Source organism: Tachypleus tridentatus, chromosome 5, assembly GCF_004210375.1.
Source record: "Tachypleus tridentatus isolate NWPU-2018 chromosome 5, ASM421037v1, whole genome shotgun sequence".
Taxonomy (NCBI): domain Eukaryota; kingdom Metazoa; phylum Arthropoda; class Merostomata; order Xiphosura; family Limulidae; genus Tachypleus; species Tachypleus tridentatus.
Window position 1 is genome coordinate 14,923,591 of NC_134829.1, and position 17,713 is coordinate 14,941,303.

The following is a 17,713-nucleotide window of genomic DNA, read 5'->3' on the forward strand; positions in this document are numbered from 1 at the left end:
AAAATTCAATGTAAAAAATAGTAATTTCCAAATTTAAATAAATAAAAAACATAAGAATGTTACTTATTAATTTTTTTTCCATTTGATACTAATATGTTGAGGTTGCTGAACATCTAATCTCTTTAAGCTGTTGTGAAAGAAAACTATTTTTACTTGTTTATGCAGTTATGTACTTTTAATAATTTAATATTATTAGCAAGATAAAAAAAATTTAATAAAACTTTGTAGCCAAGAACTTTTAATAAAACTAGTTGCAAAATAAAATAGGCCTCCATTTTCCAAGCTTTCCACAAGCAATATTTCCGGGCATTACACCATCTGCACAACAGTGTGCGCATTGTTGAAGTTTGTATCTCAAACGTCGTACACTGTACACATCAGTTGGAAATTTTTAATAAATAAAGACATAAAAGTACTTGGCTATTTGCAATAATTTTTAATTTAATAAAAGATGTTACAAATCATATCTCGGACGAGACTGCGACTTGTTATGGTACGTACGTTACATAATACAATTTCAAATAGGCGAAAATCTTAATTTAGAAATTAATTGTATGTTGATATGTATGAAATTTACGATATTTGCCAACAAGATTGATTCATTCTATTTTCTTTCTTAACACACATAAAATATTTTAATATACAAGCAATAATTTATAATAACGGTTATTATAAATAATGATTTTATATACAAAAGTTTTACAAACAATATTGTCTTCTATTTAGTCAAGAACTGAATATTTTATCGACGGTCCATGTTGAACGAATTAATTTTGAGATGATAAACTATATAGCTCTCTATTCTTGGCTGGCCTCACGCCATTTATAAGGTCACTTTTCTCGGACGAAGATATCTAATGTCCTCGGAGAAACACTAATGTCCGAAGTTAATTCACTTAAATTAAACAATTTGCAATGTTCAAAATTGTTTCGTTCCTGGTTAGATATCTGTAGTTTCCCGATTAATAAGTTTATGACAGTTATAGCTTTTGGAATTTATAGTATACTATTTGTAACAAACCAACAGTATTATAAAAACTATTTTTTGGCGCGCCGAAGTACAAATTTTATGCGAAGTTCTCAACAGTCTAGTTGGCAACAATGTAAAACCTATATTGTTGATTCTTACACTCGAGAATCTTATACAAATTTAGAGAACAGGATAGACTTTTGCAATATACATTTAATAATATAAGCTACATGCATTTCTAAATAAATATATATTAAATTGAAACAAACATTAATATTAAAATAATTATACAATATTAAGTCTGTTACAAAGAGCACTCACACACCCTTGTTAAAACAAGGGTACAATAAGACTTTGTAAGCTTTGAACAAGGATGCTTGTTACTTATCAATAACATAAAGAAAAACGTTGCCAAACATAATAATATGGAATATACACAGTCCTAGATTACCCAATAGATAGGCCAAGTACGTGCTTAGAGCACCAGTAAAGCAGGGGCAAAAAAGTTTTTGAAATAATTTGATAATTCAAAGAAAGCATGAAAGTAGTGATCATGGGTAAAATAAAAAAATTTGTTAAGACTTCCTTACACTACACTGCACCCTCTTTTTCCCCAATTTTTGTTCTCTTTTTGTTACTTGTTCTTACTTAAACTAGGTCTCCATTAATTAAAATAAAATTTACAAGGCTCCCAAAAGCTAGTTGACTCGCATCCTGTTGCCTTGATCTCTGTGGAAAACTACATCAGTTCCACTGTTAAATGAGCTCAAAGTTTAGTAAAACAGGATAAACGGAATTCAGTCACACTGATCTTCATGACACCCTCGTGAAAGATAGGATACAATGTGTATCTCCAAATATAGATGTTGCACTACGTATTTTTCTAACATTGATTATTATTAAATGCCCCACATTTTGAAAGAAAGCTTTTGTTTTGTTTGTTTGTTTTTTTGAATTTTGCACAAAGCAACTCGAGGTCTATCTGTGCCAGCCGTCCCTAATTTAGCAGTGCAAGACTAGAGGGAAGAGAGCTAGTCATCACCACCCATCGCCAACTCTTGGGCTACTCTTTACTAACGAATAGTGGGATTGACTGTAACATTATAACGCCCCCACGGCTGAAATGGCGAGCATGTTTGGCGCGTTGGGGATGCGAACCCGCGGCCCTCAGATTACGAGTCGCACGCCTTAACACGCTTGGCCATGCCGGGTCAGCTAAAAAGTATAAAAACACTAAGAGAACAACGCGTTAGGACAGACTTTATTCATTTTCCATACTGTGTACAGAAACGGACATACTTCGTTGACTCAGCTTGGATGAAATCATCTAGGCTTTTGTAATCAGAAAATCTAGAAAGAAGCTATTTTAATTTCAGCATACATCCAAGTTTGTTTCATTTCGAAAGATAAAAAATATTTTATGGTTTAGTATTGTTTTTATTTTAAGTTACATATATATGGGGCACCATAATTTTTTCAGTGCTAAGGCTTTGGATATACCAAATTATCAATATTATGTGAACAATTGGATATCACTTGTATAGTGTGAGTGTACTGTCCAAGATGGCGAAGTTTAAATAAAGAATGTCGTGTTAAGTAGTAATAGAATAAGTCTAATACTAATGTATTATGACAATAAAATTAATTATAATTATGTTTAGATAGACTGAAAAAGGTGTTCATGCCACAACAATTGCTGTTGTAAAAAATGAGTTATGAGAGCCAACGTGATTAGCTCTGGATTGAGAAAATGTGTCATCGACAAAGGATATGACGAAATAGTATGGTTGAAATACTATTACACTTTACTTTTCTAATCTTTAAACAAGATTCGAAAATGTTTAGTTAAATAATAATTTGTTAAAAATATAACAGAATACTGATATAGTTCCTGTCAATAAAATGAAGAAAGCTTGTTATGAAAAATAAATAAAGTTCTCCAATCATCTCTTAAAAAACGCTGGAAAAGTAACATACAATACATTATTCACTAAAGTTTAATGGCATAATACTACTAGAACAAAAAACAACTATATTTTAATAATGATGTATTACGTAAAACATACGTTTATTAAATTCTATCAAACAGATTTGGCAAAGACATGCGGAATTGGCAAAAAGTAAAATTCGTAATGAAACAAGATCTGAAAAGCTTAAGCATATACTAGTCTTATTAAAATGTATTGAAAGCTACCACTGCAATCTACCGCCATCATTAATTCTGACCAGAGGAAAACCAGCCAGACAACAACACCCTACAACCTCTGTCATGCTAAAGGATTGAGTCACATTTATATCACACACATGAATTACGAGTGCGGGGAATATTTTGTGGCACTGCACTTAAAAAAGGAAGTACTTCGATTGTTATCATAAAGTTACACAAAGAGCTACCTGCATTTTGTTCATCGGGGGACGAAACAACTAATAAACGTTATTGGTATCAAATACAAAACTTTTATAATATTCATTGTATACAGACCATTATTTAATGGTAAAACCATACTTATGAAATGGGTAATGGTTTGGTTATTGTCATGCTTAGAACCACACACTGGACTATTTATGTTCTGCCAACCATGGGTATCGAAACTCGATTTTTTGTCATAAGCCTGATGACTTACCACTAAGCTACTGGGTACAAATTATCATAGAAATAATGGTTTACTACTATTGATGACGATGAAAATCTTAAATACATGTAATTAAAATAAATTATTATGAATATGTACAAATCATGTATTTAAAGCACAAGTTAGTATGCACGTAAGTATTGTTCATGTGTCACTAAAATCTTGTGTATTCAATCTACATTTATGTATAATTACCATTTATCAAAGTTAGCTTAACTTATTCTTGTAAGCATGATATACGTATACCGGAGTAAATCTTGTACGTTGTAATTTCTTTTTTTTTTTTTAAATAATATTGCCATTTCCAAAATTCCTTACGATGTCGACACTTTGCTTAACATAATTTCGAGTTAGTTCCAGTTAACGCTACGTCCTTTTGGACAGGAACATTACGAAACTTGCTAAAACGCTGATTTAAGGTTATGATTAGGTTTGTTTGCTTTGAATTTCGCACAAAGCTACTTGAGGTCTATCTGTGCTAGCCGTCCCTAATTTAGCAGTGTAAGACTAGAGGGAAGAGAGCTAGTCATCACCACCCACCACTCTTGAGCTACTCTTTTACCAAAGAATAATGGGATTGACCGTAACATTATAACACCCCCACAGATAAAAGGGCGAGCATGTTTGGCGTGACGGGGATGCGAACCCGCGACCCTCAGATTACGAGTCGCACGCCTTAACACGCTTGGCCATGCCGAGCCTTTATGATTAGGAAAACATATATATTGTGTTTATGTTTTGTTACCTTAGTAAAATGAATGATACTTGCAAAGGTTAATACTATATTTATTGATTTTGTTGGTGGTTAATGAAGATCGATCAGTACATTTAAAGGTTAAAAGGCTGGCATGAGTGGGTGCATAAGGAATACTGATTTGCAGGAGGTTTGTTACAAAGAAAATGCATAACAATATATAAAAAGTAAATTTATAAACTTATTAAATACAAAATAAAACAGTTCGCAAACTATGAAGTTGCAACATAACGTTATGCAAAAACAAACAAACAGTAAAGTTACACTTTATTTAACACTAAATAACGCAAGAGTTGGCAGTGGGCACTGCGAACAAGTTGCTATCCCTCTAATTACAGGATCAAAATTGGGGAAGGAGGCAATTCACCTAATAGTTTTACTATAACTTCGAAACGAACGCAACACTTCCATAATTGAAAGTTTGTTTATTTGGTATTTCACGCAAAGCTAAACGAGAGCTATCTGCGCTGGCCGTTCCTAATTTAGCAGTGTAAGACTAGAGGGAAGGCAGCTAGTCATCACCGCTCACTGCCAACTCTTGGGCGACTCTTTTACCAACGAATAGTGGAATTAACTGTAACTTTATAACGCCCTCACGGCTGAAAGGGTGAGCACGTTTGGTGTAATGGGGATTCGAACCTGCGACCTTGGGATTACGAGTCGTACGTGAGTTAATCAAAATCAGTAATAACTGGAGACACTAAATTAAATTAAGTGACTACGTTCTTAAATAATGATAATAATGACTAAGTAGGGCAAACTCGAAATAATTATAATGGCAGTATTCTGATTATCTGGACAGCTGGGTTAATTGAAAAGAGTAATAAATGAAAAACAAAAAAACACTTGAATTAATTGATTATTTTTGTGACATTAATTGATTTACTTGTATTATTGATTAAATAGTTATGTAACAATAATTTATATAACAGAAGCTCATAATTAATCAATTATATCAAGTTAATTAACTCATAGCTCTCATGCTTTTAAATTTAAGTTTATTATTATAGTTTCACATGACAACATTTCACAGTGTTGATTTTTCACATATCCCATAATTTTATTTGTTATTAAATACAAACTTAACTAATTGGTATTATTGTTACCAAGTGTATAAAACCTTTTTTTAAAGCATTACAGCTATCAGTCCTATCACTGAGCTACTGAAAGGGTATCCACTCATTTATCAAAGACATGTACACCTCTTCTATAATTCTTTTCTCAGTAAGTAGTTTGTCATGCAGCTCATGCGGTTTTTCTGCTTGCTCAGTTTTGGACCCTCCCTTCATATTCTGAATGATTTTAACTAAGCAATAGGTATCTAAGGCTACAAAAGCAGAAGATACAAGACCACCTCCAAGAGCAATCTCTTTCAGCAGTGAACTAGTGCAATTAGTTGATGTTGAAGGGAATGCCCACAACTTTACTGTGCTGTAAACATTCTTAAGTGTTTCTTGTAATCTCTTGCTTAATGTAGTAGTGTCTTTTATTCTATCTATTATGGTAATCATATTTTTGCCTTCAACCATCATCCTCTGAAATCCTAACGTGTGATTTAGAAATGCCAAGTCATCACTCAGAATGTGGTTTTGCTTAATATTCTTCACAGATCCTTTTCTTTTACTCATATGTTTAATTATCAAATTTAGATTCATATGTTGATTCCCACCAATAATGGAAAACATTTTACTTAAAATATTAAGAGCATCAATTATATAGTCCCCTTCCTGTATGAGCAAGAACTGAAACTCTGCTGTTAAAGCCAAAATCTTCTTTGCTAAGTTTGCTGCTTGAGAAGTCTTAACATCTACTAACATTCTTGTAAGATCACAAGCCCAATTCTTCACTTCTTCCAACAATTTACCTAAATCCTCATCTCTTTTTAACACATTTTCCCCTATTTTTAACATTTCTCTGGTTTTGTTTATATCTTCTAAACACACAATCTGAGCATCTTTGATAAAATTATTTGATGTTATTTTATCTTTAAAAATGCCCCTACTCGAGTCAATCCTCCACCAAAAGAAAGCACAGAAAATCCTATAGATAAACCAAAAGTAGCTGGTGCAAGGGCCAAACCAGCAACTGTCCCTACACCGCCAATAATGGATGCTGATGTGCCAACTGCACTGGCAAAATTAGTCTTCTTATGATATTCATCCATATTTTTGGAAATGGTTTCTAATTTTTCAAGTGTAAAACTTCTCTTTGGAAGCCATTCAATGAAACAATCTTTGAATCTATCCTGCTCTATTTCATAGTTCTCCAAGGCATTAAAAAGTCTGGATTGGAATATTTCCACTTCTTTCTTCACACTTTCTTTTCCTCTCTGTAGACAATGGTCAACCATTTTTTCTATCTTGTGAGGAATACTTACTACAAGAGAGGGAATAGACTCATTTAACCTCCACATAAAATTTTATTTGATACAATAGTTAGTTAAATTTAGTGAGTTACAACATATTCTTTACCTTGGACAACTTATACACTCTCAATTGAAATCAATTTGTTATAAAACAACCTAGAAACTGTGTGAAATTACTTGTAATAAATTAAAATCTGTAACGAAAAAAAATGGTAGTTTGAATCATACACTTGTTAAACGGTTACATTGGATGCAGTTTCACCTATTATATAAAACTTAGTTACAAATTTATGAAAAAATATTCATTTTTAAAGGTAGTTAATCTACACATTTCCTATATCTAGTACCTAATACACTTAATCATATAATATATTGTTCAGAGACCACTGAAATAATACTAAACAATGAATAAATAAATTACAAATAAAATATTACTTATAAATAAATTAGCAAAATTACTATTTATCTTAGATTTAATGGCCTAAATGTTCATCTACAACATAGATCTAGTTATTCTCCAGAAACATCTTTAAATTTAAATAATAAAATAATTGAATCAGTTGGGTACCTTCAGTCAATGAAACTATGACCTATTAAGGTCCAGTAAAAGAAAAGTCACTTTAATTAAATCATAATGGTGACCACAGGTTTATTCAGAAAGGACAGCAGGATAATACTCATAAAAGTAAGGAAAAAATTAGTTGGAGTCATCATATTTAAATAATAAGTTGAAAAAATAATTTGAATTTATTCTCATCATTGCTTGATATCCAAACACAGTGGAGGGAGCATCCTTAGTAAACAAAGATAGGAAATGAGATGCAGTGGAATAAAATAATGTTCATAACAATGCCCAGAGGCTAGCAACCAAAATCAATATGCATACATAGCAGACAGCAGATGTCAAAAATAACCCAAAAGCGAAGTAACATATAAAAACATAATGAATGAAAAATACGTCAATAGTTGAAGTAAAATGTGCTTGGGAAGTACATAATTTCTTTTAGAAAAAAGCTGGAGAATAAAGGGAAACTATGACAATGCTAACTACATGAGGTTAATGGACACTGCAATAATCTAGGACACAACCAAGGGTAAAAACATACATGAATATTTTATACTAAACAACTCAAAGTGATCCCTGACTGAGAGTCACTTGGTACCAAGGGACAGAAAACATAAATTTTGTGTTTGAAGACAATATAATGCTCTATATTATGGGAAAGATCACATATCATATCCACTGACACCCAACTGAGAGATAAGATACCACAACTCTGGTAAAATTATACATCCACAGAAAAGACATTAATTTGGAGATTCAAACACAGGTACAAGGATAGGTTCTAAGCAATTTCAAAGTCTTTAAGCTAACAGATAATGTCCTACATCTGAAAAAATGCAACTTTAGAATCATCTACTTGACAGGTCATGTATAATACCACAGAAGAGTTTCCAATTTCAGAAAAGTATTACATGGAGTAGACACTATACAATTACAAAAAACAAGAAAAGTGGAAACTAGCTCATTGACAATAATAGTTGTAAAAGTTAATAAATTGGAACTATGTAACCAGAGGAAACCAAGTGTTAGACAGTCTGTAGTTGTTCACTACTAGTGCATGACACATCTGGGAAAAAAATGAACAATTTCAAAAGGCTGAGAGGAAAAAAATGACCCATTCACAGGTTTACCCTTATCACCAGTACTCAAGAGCTTCTTTTAAGAATACCAAAACATGAAATCAGTTGCAAGCTCCAAAAATATAAATTTGAATGAGATTTATCAATGATATATTCATAATGTGACCACACATTACAGAAAAGATTCCAATATTCAAGAATACCCTGAATAAACAGTAACAAGCAATGAAATTCATAATGGAAATATAAGTAAACAAAACTTCATTTTCTAAATGCAGTGGTTATGAACACTTAGAATCATATACAACAGGAATTTACAGGAAAACCAAAACTACTAGTAAATACCCCTGTAAATAAAAACTTCCATATCAGACTAAAGACAGGCAGATTTGTCTAGTTTCAAAATTTGTAGTAACCAAGCTATTAAGAAGGAACAAACACAAATTACTACACTTCCTCCTCAACAATGGATACCCCAAAACTTCATAAAGAAAATAACACCTAAAGTAAGTAGAAAGAAAATCACAGACAAATAGCTATATCAGCCTATGTTAAGTCTCTCTGAAAACAGACAGTAAATACATAAGCAGCATAAAGTCACATGGTACTATCACAGTTTGATTTTACCAAACCACCTATAGATCCAATGGAGAGCAAATATACCATTTGCAACATCCCTCATGAATGTGGAATCTGATAGACTTAAGAAACAAGAACCAACAGAAGTTAGATTTCTAAAGTATTACAGAAATACAAAACTCTATAATGCCAATCTATATACAATAGGTTATCATGCTAGAGAAAGAAACTATACAATGAAATGGAATGACATGAAAACAATGGAAAAAAGTATATAAACCACATGTAACAAAGAGAAAGATAAGCTTTCTATAGTCAAACTAGCATAGAAATCTGTAAAACCCAAGTATCCTCCTTGAATATGTTCAAATATAGCTAGCTGATTCAGGTCGTAACAAGGAGACCTCAGGCAAGAGGATATGACACCATCCTTTCTATCAAGGAGGTTCATGACTAACTCCTGGCCACTATGAAAGTCATTCTCAAAACTGTGCTGAGGTGCAGGATATCAAGTAGTTATTAGTGTTTCTTTAAATTAAAACAAAGAATTGATAATTAGACTTAGGTGAATGTAAATGTTTGGAGTTAACCACCAACCCTACATGTGCACATTTCAGACACAAAATGAATGTATTGTATAGGGTATTAACAATGCCAATGAAGTTATTAAATAAAATTATACTGATACACAACAAAAAGAGAATTACTTTCTTCCAAAATTTATTTACTATAAATAGATAATATTACTTTAAACTAATATTATACTAATATTTAATACACATTCATGATGTTTAACTTTTTGATGACAGTAAAATTATCAGTAAATACTTCTGGATGTACCACATATTGAAACTTGCCTTTCAGGTATCACTTCTTTTTGTGATTATTTTAATATCTCATGTAAAAGTCAAGGAATTTCCATCCCACGAATAGGAAAGTGTGCAGAAATACATTCAAATATCTGATGAAATGTAGAAGTTTATTTCTACCAACATATAGAATGTAGAGGGAAAAAAATGTTCATTTACTAATATAAACCATTTTTGTTTTAACTTTCTATTTCAAATATGTAATTATTACATATTTTTTTAGTATTAATACATAGAAAGTAGATTTGAATGCATAAAGTAGGGAGTAATACCACAAATGGAAATAAATACCTATGACACTCACTTACAGCTGTAACTTGAGCAAGAGATAACAGACATGTTTGTAAAATAACTTATTTGGACTGATCCCATATCTTAGGTCACTTAACACTCCTACGAAAAGTGGGGCCTAATAGGCCCCAGAGCAACTTGAAAGGTTATTAATATTAGGCTAATAATTTTGTATTTAAATGAAATTGCCATTTAAATCCATTAATGAATGGATTAACGAGATTCCCACTGTCCCTATCTACTATCTAACGAAACCACAGCCAGGGGAACGGGCTTGGAGAAATCAGGACTAGAAACGTCTTTTCGTAGGAGTGTTAAAAATCAGAGAATTCTCAAGTATAGTAGTAGAATAAAGCAACAGAAAGATATCAAGGGAAAGCAATAAACTTGGCATACAAAAATAAATAGGGTACTATCACATGCAAAAATAAATATGGTACTATCACATATAAAAATATATATGGTACTATCACACAAAAATAATTATGGTACTATCACATAAAAATAAATATGGTACTATCACATACAAAAATAAATAGGGTACTATCACATACAAAAAGAGTGAAAAGCTTTTATCGAATAATTAATCAACTAAAACCCTATCCTTATAAGATAAATGAAACTTGCAAAGCTCTTGTAGTTAAATCATGGAGACGTCTGTACATGATGCATGAATGATTAAACCACAAAAACACACACCTCTCCCATGACCAGGACTTGGGCAAGCAACAAAGTGTATCATTGGCATTTCTTGGTTTTCACAAAAGTTTTTATTTTCCAATACTGAAATATATTTGTAATAGTTACTTACCTCCTCTTACATGTTCTCATTTACTTTTATCTCTATATGCAAAAATGTTTTTGCATAGCACAAGCTTTGAAATCCCACATACCCCATGATCAATGTGGTTCAACTGAGCCTTGTATGTAAATCAGCATGCGACACACCTTCCTGACACATGATTTCCTCTATTTGACTCTGCCAAACTATCACTTCAAGATTAGGCAGAAAAGAAATGCACCAGTTTTCAGTGGGGAGGAAATGTGAGAAGAAGTATCTGTCAGAAATATATTTTCAGTACAGGAAAATAATAGCTTCCAATATGATACATTACCTCCTCTTACATGTATAGCTAGAATCACACACTGAATAGGTGGTGTGAGGGATAGAAATACACATCATTTGAAATTCTTTGAAGAAAATTCATGAAGTGTGATCTACCAGGTTTACTTTGTGACCAGTGTGGAAATAGATGTCACATACATGGACTGAAAGTGGTAGTAACAGAGCCCAAAAGGTAGAGAAAACCAGGTGGGTCAGAATCTGAACCAGAATCTCAATACTGGTGAAAAAAAGTGTAGAACCACCTGTAGACAAATGTGGAGAAAGCTAAAATGGATGTGCTCCAAGGTAAAGTGCTGCAGACTGTACTCACCAACAACTCCAATCCAAAACCAATCAGCACTGGGATTACTACCTTTGATCCATGAGAGGAGGAGTAGCAGGGTTCACACTGTTTTCACCTCACGTTGAGTAGAATGGAGTTGTATACATGTCAAACTGATCTACTTAGTGGGGCACATGTGTGCAAAGCCACCACAATCACCCATATATCTGGGAATCTGACATCTGAAGGACAGTATGAAGAAATATGCCAATGTGGCACTTTACATCAAACTAAATCTAATTCAACTTGAAATCCTCTGTGCAAAAGTAACCTACCACCACAATCACCCATATATCTGGGAATCTGACATCTGAAGGACAGTATGAAGAAATATGCCAATGTGGCACTTTACATCAAACTAAATCTAATTCAACTTGAAATCCTCTGTGCAAAAGTAACCTACCAGGAGGTAAAACTTCTGAATGGAATGCAAGTGGGAAAAATTTCACCCCAAACAACATCATCTGTACAGAAAGGATTACACAGGAGTTAGAACTTAGGTGTGTGTTCAACATTAACCTCCTGGTCCCACTGCAGAGAAGAGTACTATTCCTGTAAAATATAAGTAACTTTCCCTTCAGGACAGAATTGCCAAGAAGCTGGGCACAGTATCAACCTCAGAAATCTTCTGCAGGAAGGTAAAGCATGTATTTGAAAATATGTGCAACACCATTCACTGGATAGGACCACACATAAGCTGAAACACAAAACTAACTTCCTGGTCTCACTGCATGGAAGTGGATTGTCTCTACAAAATATATGAAACCTTACCCTCCATGTAGAGCTGCAAAGAAGCTGGGTGCAATATAAACTTCTGGGACCTACCACACAGAGGTGGAGAACATGACTGGAGGATCCCACATCATCAAGTCTACCCTCTGGATAGAACAGCATAGAAGCTGAGTACATCATCAACCTCTGGAACTCATCACACAAAAGTGGAACACATGATTGGAGGATCCCACACTGTCTACACTAGCAGACATGTCCACCATCCTCCTCTCTATTGAATGAAAGTAATCACATTCAGAAAGATACTTCCATGGTCCATCACCTCAGCAGCTTGGAACTGGAATATGGCACAACTCCCAAAAATCAATATATGGCTCAGATTGTTTCAGTTATTAACTTCAAAACAAAAAAATATTTTACTGGAAATAAACTGCCACACACGACAAAGTAGTAGTTTACAGAAGTGAAGGTACAGTCAAGTCATCTATGCATAAAGTTGTTATGAGCAGTGAAGAAGGTGCCCATGTTTGTTAAAAGTTCAGCACTTTTGGTCATGTAGACACTAGCTAGCTAATTCTATTCATTTTTCTTAAGATGAAATTGAGAAGAGCATAAAAATAAAACTGATCCATGGTCAAATAAAGTGCCAGATCCTGGCACTGAAAAAAAAACATGCTGATGAAAATTATTCAGCAAATGGCTTGACTTTCCCACAACATGACACAATTCAGAATTACATTTTCATAGCATTTAAAAATATTACATGCTAAAACATTGGAAAATTTAATTGAAAATAAATTATTTCTGCTGTAAATTTTCTGATAGTTTTAAGTTATTGACAGAAATTCATCTATTTTAGTATTTCTAATAATGTATTAACTGATATGAATAAGTACAGTGCATCATACACAATAATTTAATTTGTGCTCTATATCACAGTGTATAACATCTTAGTTTCTGTTTAGCCTAACATTAAAAATATTAAAACCACTTATCATATGACAATTAACATCACTATCAATACAAATGTGCCAGTTTCTACAAATATGCTGTTACTCCACAGTTTTTCAAGATAACTGAAAAAACTGTACACCACAAGATCTAGTTACATGTAACTGCTAATTTAAACAGTTTACTGATATATTAAATTATTAGCAGCCACCAAGTAATTTCAATTCTTTTTTGTCGGATAGATAAATTATCCTTCTTACTTAGTTAACATTTGTGATAATTCTTTATTTCAATCTAATTTTTAGTGTCTTATACGTTATGGTTATAACCTTGTGCTAACCTAAAACCATCACAGCAGTAAGTTACACTTCATGATATTAGTTCTAAAGCATTCTGACAGTTCTGATATAGCTCCATCTATAGTAATTAAATCTAACTGTACAAATCATAACTAACTGAAGTAAAATATAGCTTAAGAATGATGTTACAATTTGTAATTTATCTGACACAGAGCTTAAAAATATATATTTGTTACTATCACACACAGAGTATCAGAAGCTACAGTAACAGACTTATATTAAGTGAAAAATAACTAAAAGCAAAAGTTAGTCTTATTACTAGCCACTTGCAGAGAAGCCCTTTCACATTTAATGGGAAGAAACAATGACCTCTATACTGCACTGTACTGTGCATTGGTTAGTGTTAAAAGTACACTGCAAGACTTTATTTTGAGTATTGTTGATGCCTAAATTGTCAAGTATAGTCTCATTACTGATATGATGGTTAAACACTTTGTACTAATTTCACATTTTAAGTTTAGGCAAACTCAGTTTTTATATTTGTTCCAATTTCACTAAGTAGATTTTAATTTTTTATGTCTCTACAGAGAGACATACTTTTTTCTATTGTATTTTCTTATTCTAAACACTTTTCAATTGAACACCATTCCTTCATTTTTTGATGGATTGATTTGACACTTGGTAGGGTAAAATCTTAGTCCAATATCCCAATATGGAATCAAAGATCAAACCAAGAATGTATATTTTGGACTCCTGCATAGTCATATGTTCAGCAATCAACATGTAAGTTGGCACAAATATGAATTTTCATGCATCCAACAGAATGATAAACAAAATAATTGGATTTATTTATTTTGAGACATATTAGAGGGTCAGAGCTCACAAAAAAGGATAATTTTGGTCAATTACTCATCTGTATCTTGACCAATTTATATAAAATTTGGTACAAACAAACTTTTCTTATGATCCCACACACTGGCAAACAAGAATAGGAGTCTTGCTCATTTTTCATAACTATAACAAAAAACATAATTTAAGGTGTTTTTGACAATTACTCTACTATATTTTAGCCAATGTACATAAGATTAGTACAAAAATACATTTTACATGACAGACACACACACACATATATATATATATAAGTGTGTGTGTATATATATATATATATATATACACAAAAAAAAAAAATCAAAAAATCTGAGACATGACCATTCTTGGGTATGGAGACATGTAATAAACCCATAATTTTAGGGATTTGGGTCAATTACTTAACCTTGTTTTGAACAACTTAAATGGAATTTGGTACAAATATACTTTTCTACAGGCAACATAAAGTGACAAACAAAAATGCTGAATTTGCCCATTTTAATGATCAAAAGATAGTAAACATTCCACAAACAAGGTATTTTGACAATTATTCTGCCATATTTCAGCCAATTTACATGGGATCTGGTACAAAGATACTTTTTCAATGAGTGTTAAACAGAGGTATAGACAATTTTGGAATTTTTTGTTTTGCTCAATTGTTCAGTGAGAAAAGCAAAGTTGGGTTTTTTGCAAACTTTTTATGTATACATTAACCAACTTATAAGGATGTTGATAAAAAGATACCTCCCTGTAGGTTCCAAGCAGTGATAAAGACAGTCTTAAAATTTTATGGTGCCAATATTGGCCACATTGGGATTGCATGGCAGAGACATGTTGCATTAACCTGTGAATGTTGGCTCTTTAATATACATATTACTTGTAGTTTTTGATGTGACTATGAAAAGAAAAATGATTATATTGATTGCAAAAAATATTAATTTGTAAATTGGCATTATAAAAATAAAGAGTGCAATAACTGATAGTATTGTGTCATTCTAAATTGATTTTGTTTTGGTTTGCTATATTATTAATAATTAAGTGGAAAGTATTGGCAGGAGCTTAGAGAAGTCATAAGTTCATAGGTAACTGGACCTAAAGCAACACTGAGAGTTGTGCTTGAACTGGAAGAGTGTTTTTCATACTGATGGTATCTTTTTGGCAAAAATGCATACAACTGAATTAATAATTTACTAGGACCATTTGTATTTTTCTTTTTTTTTTAACATGTACTTCATTATATTATTAACCATTGTTTTACTATTGTAATTATTATCAATTTTTGTAATAACAATTAACTTCTACAAAAGTGCTATAATGTCATTCAGTAAGATAATTATAATTATCTACATACAGAGATATAGCAACAAGCACCATTGTTTCAGTTTACATCTTGAAATGAATTGTCTTAAAAATAGTAACTGTTTCATAACTGCTTCCTAACTTTAAAATATATTTTCACTGACATCACAAAGATATATTATGTACTTAATCAGATAATTTTAGGCCTACGTGTGTTACTAATTCATTACATTTACTTATTTAGTTATGTGATGATAAGTTTCATGTAGAAAGAGACTTAATTTAAAAATCCATGTAAAACATAGTTTAGAAAAAATAGATGGATGAATATAAATTTATGTTTACTCAGAATGAACAATCCAATTTTTTAAAGTCCAAGTGAAGTATATGAATAATTAGAACAGCACATTTCTACATCATAATGATAACACACTTTTTAATTGCTCATGAAAAAAAATTACAGAGTAAAACATTATCTCATAGAGGAACATTTTGCCCTCTTACATAAAAAAAAATATATTTTTTAAATTTCAAAGTAAATTTTTGGAGGCTTTGGTTACCCATATATTTACAATGTAAAACTGTTAAAGTCAAACTCAGCTAAGTAACATCAAAAATAAAACGTCTGTGAGAAAAAAAGAACAGAGGCAATGAGACAAGTTATCACTCAGATGACTTGAAATTACAGAAACTAGATCCGACATATTTCTGAGACTGAAGAGGATACACAATTGCATCAAAATTAGTTTCCTTAATTTTAAATCTTCCGAATAATCCGGATAGTTTGTTCCACTATCTGTTTTTCTTCCTTAACTGCTAACTGCTACATAGATAGTGTATTTTTATTACTAAGTAACGCTTACTTCTAGTATATTACCAAATGTCAATAAAGTAATTTTGGCAGTGACAAGTCAATTCATATAAATCTTTAGAAAAGAAAAAAATGAACTCTCCAAAGAAACGATACAGAACCAGCTCTTCCTCTTATGTTGTTTTACACTTTCGATGCACTTACAAGTTATAGGCCTTTAAATTTAAAATCATTTTTGGTAACTCAATGCCATATGTGATTAAATAACGTCTTGATACTTTTAGTTACGTTGCAACAAACAGTAATAGTAATACCATGCTGCACAGCACATTACAAATGGCACATTAAGTACCATTTCATACGGAAGTTTTTAAAATTTTGTGAATTATAATTGCAGTATATCATATTATTTACCTTTACAGTATTAAGATTTCTGTCTGTTGTTGGCACAAATAAAACACAGATCATTCGGAGTCTTCGCAGCTCCATGTAACTATAACTAAACTGCAAGAAACTAGTGAATTCCCAATCTTCTCTTATTCAAAACCAAAACCGCTTATCACTAAACTTTTATTACAATTTACAGGAACAACTAGTTTGCCGACTTTATATATATATATATTCATGTATTTTTTACTACGGTTCATTTAAAATTGAAATATGAAAATTGTTGTTCTTTGATAGATTACAATATGTAACAATTTTTTTCCTTTTTCTTGTTCCTGGGCAGAAAGTGTTATTTCCAAATTGCTTATGCCTAAAGTAAATGGAAAAGACCTAATTTTCTCTTCAAACTTTGCTTTTGTGAGGTCCGGCATGGCCAAGCGTGTTAAGGCGTGCGACTCGTAATCTGAGGGTCGCGGGTTCGCATCCCGGTCGCGCCAAACATGCTCGCCCTTTCAGCGGTGGGGGAGTTGTAATGTGACGATCAATCCCACTATTCGTTTGTAAAAGAGTAGCCCAAGAGTTGGCGGTGGGTGGTGATGACTAGCTGCCTTCCCTCTAGTCTTACACTGCTAAATTAGGGACGGCTAGCACAGATAGCCCTCGTGTAGCTTTGTGCGAAATTCCAAAAACAAACAAAAAACAAATGCTTTTGTGACCTGAGAGTGTATAACAAAAACATGATGGGATACTGTATTTGAGGTCCGATACGTGAAAGTGATTTACATTACAGTCGCAAATTCCGAAAAACTTCGCA

The 17,713-nt window shown here is 32.3% G+C and overlaps 1 protein-coding gene across 1 annotated transcript; it reads right to left on the minus strand.

Moving 5' to 3' along the window:
- Positions 1-416: 416 nt before the first annotated feature.
- LOC143250585 (uncharacterized) lies at positions 417-17,076 on the minus strand. The gene is made up of 2 exons (XM_076501372.1): positions 16,927-17,076; positions 417-6,733 (listed from the first exon to the last, which is right to left on the minus strand). The coding sequence occupies exon 2, from the start codon at positions 6,265-6,267 to the stop codon at positions 5,518-5,520; it is 750 nt and encodes a 249-aa protein (XP_076357487.1). The 5' UTR covers positions 6,268-6,733; positions 16,927-17,076; the 3' UTR covers positions 417-5,517.
- Between the last annotated feature and the right edge of the window lie 637 nt (positions 17,077-17,713).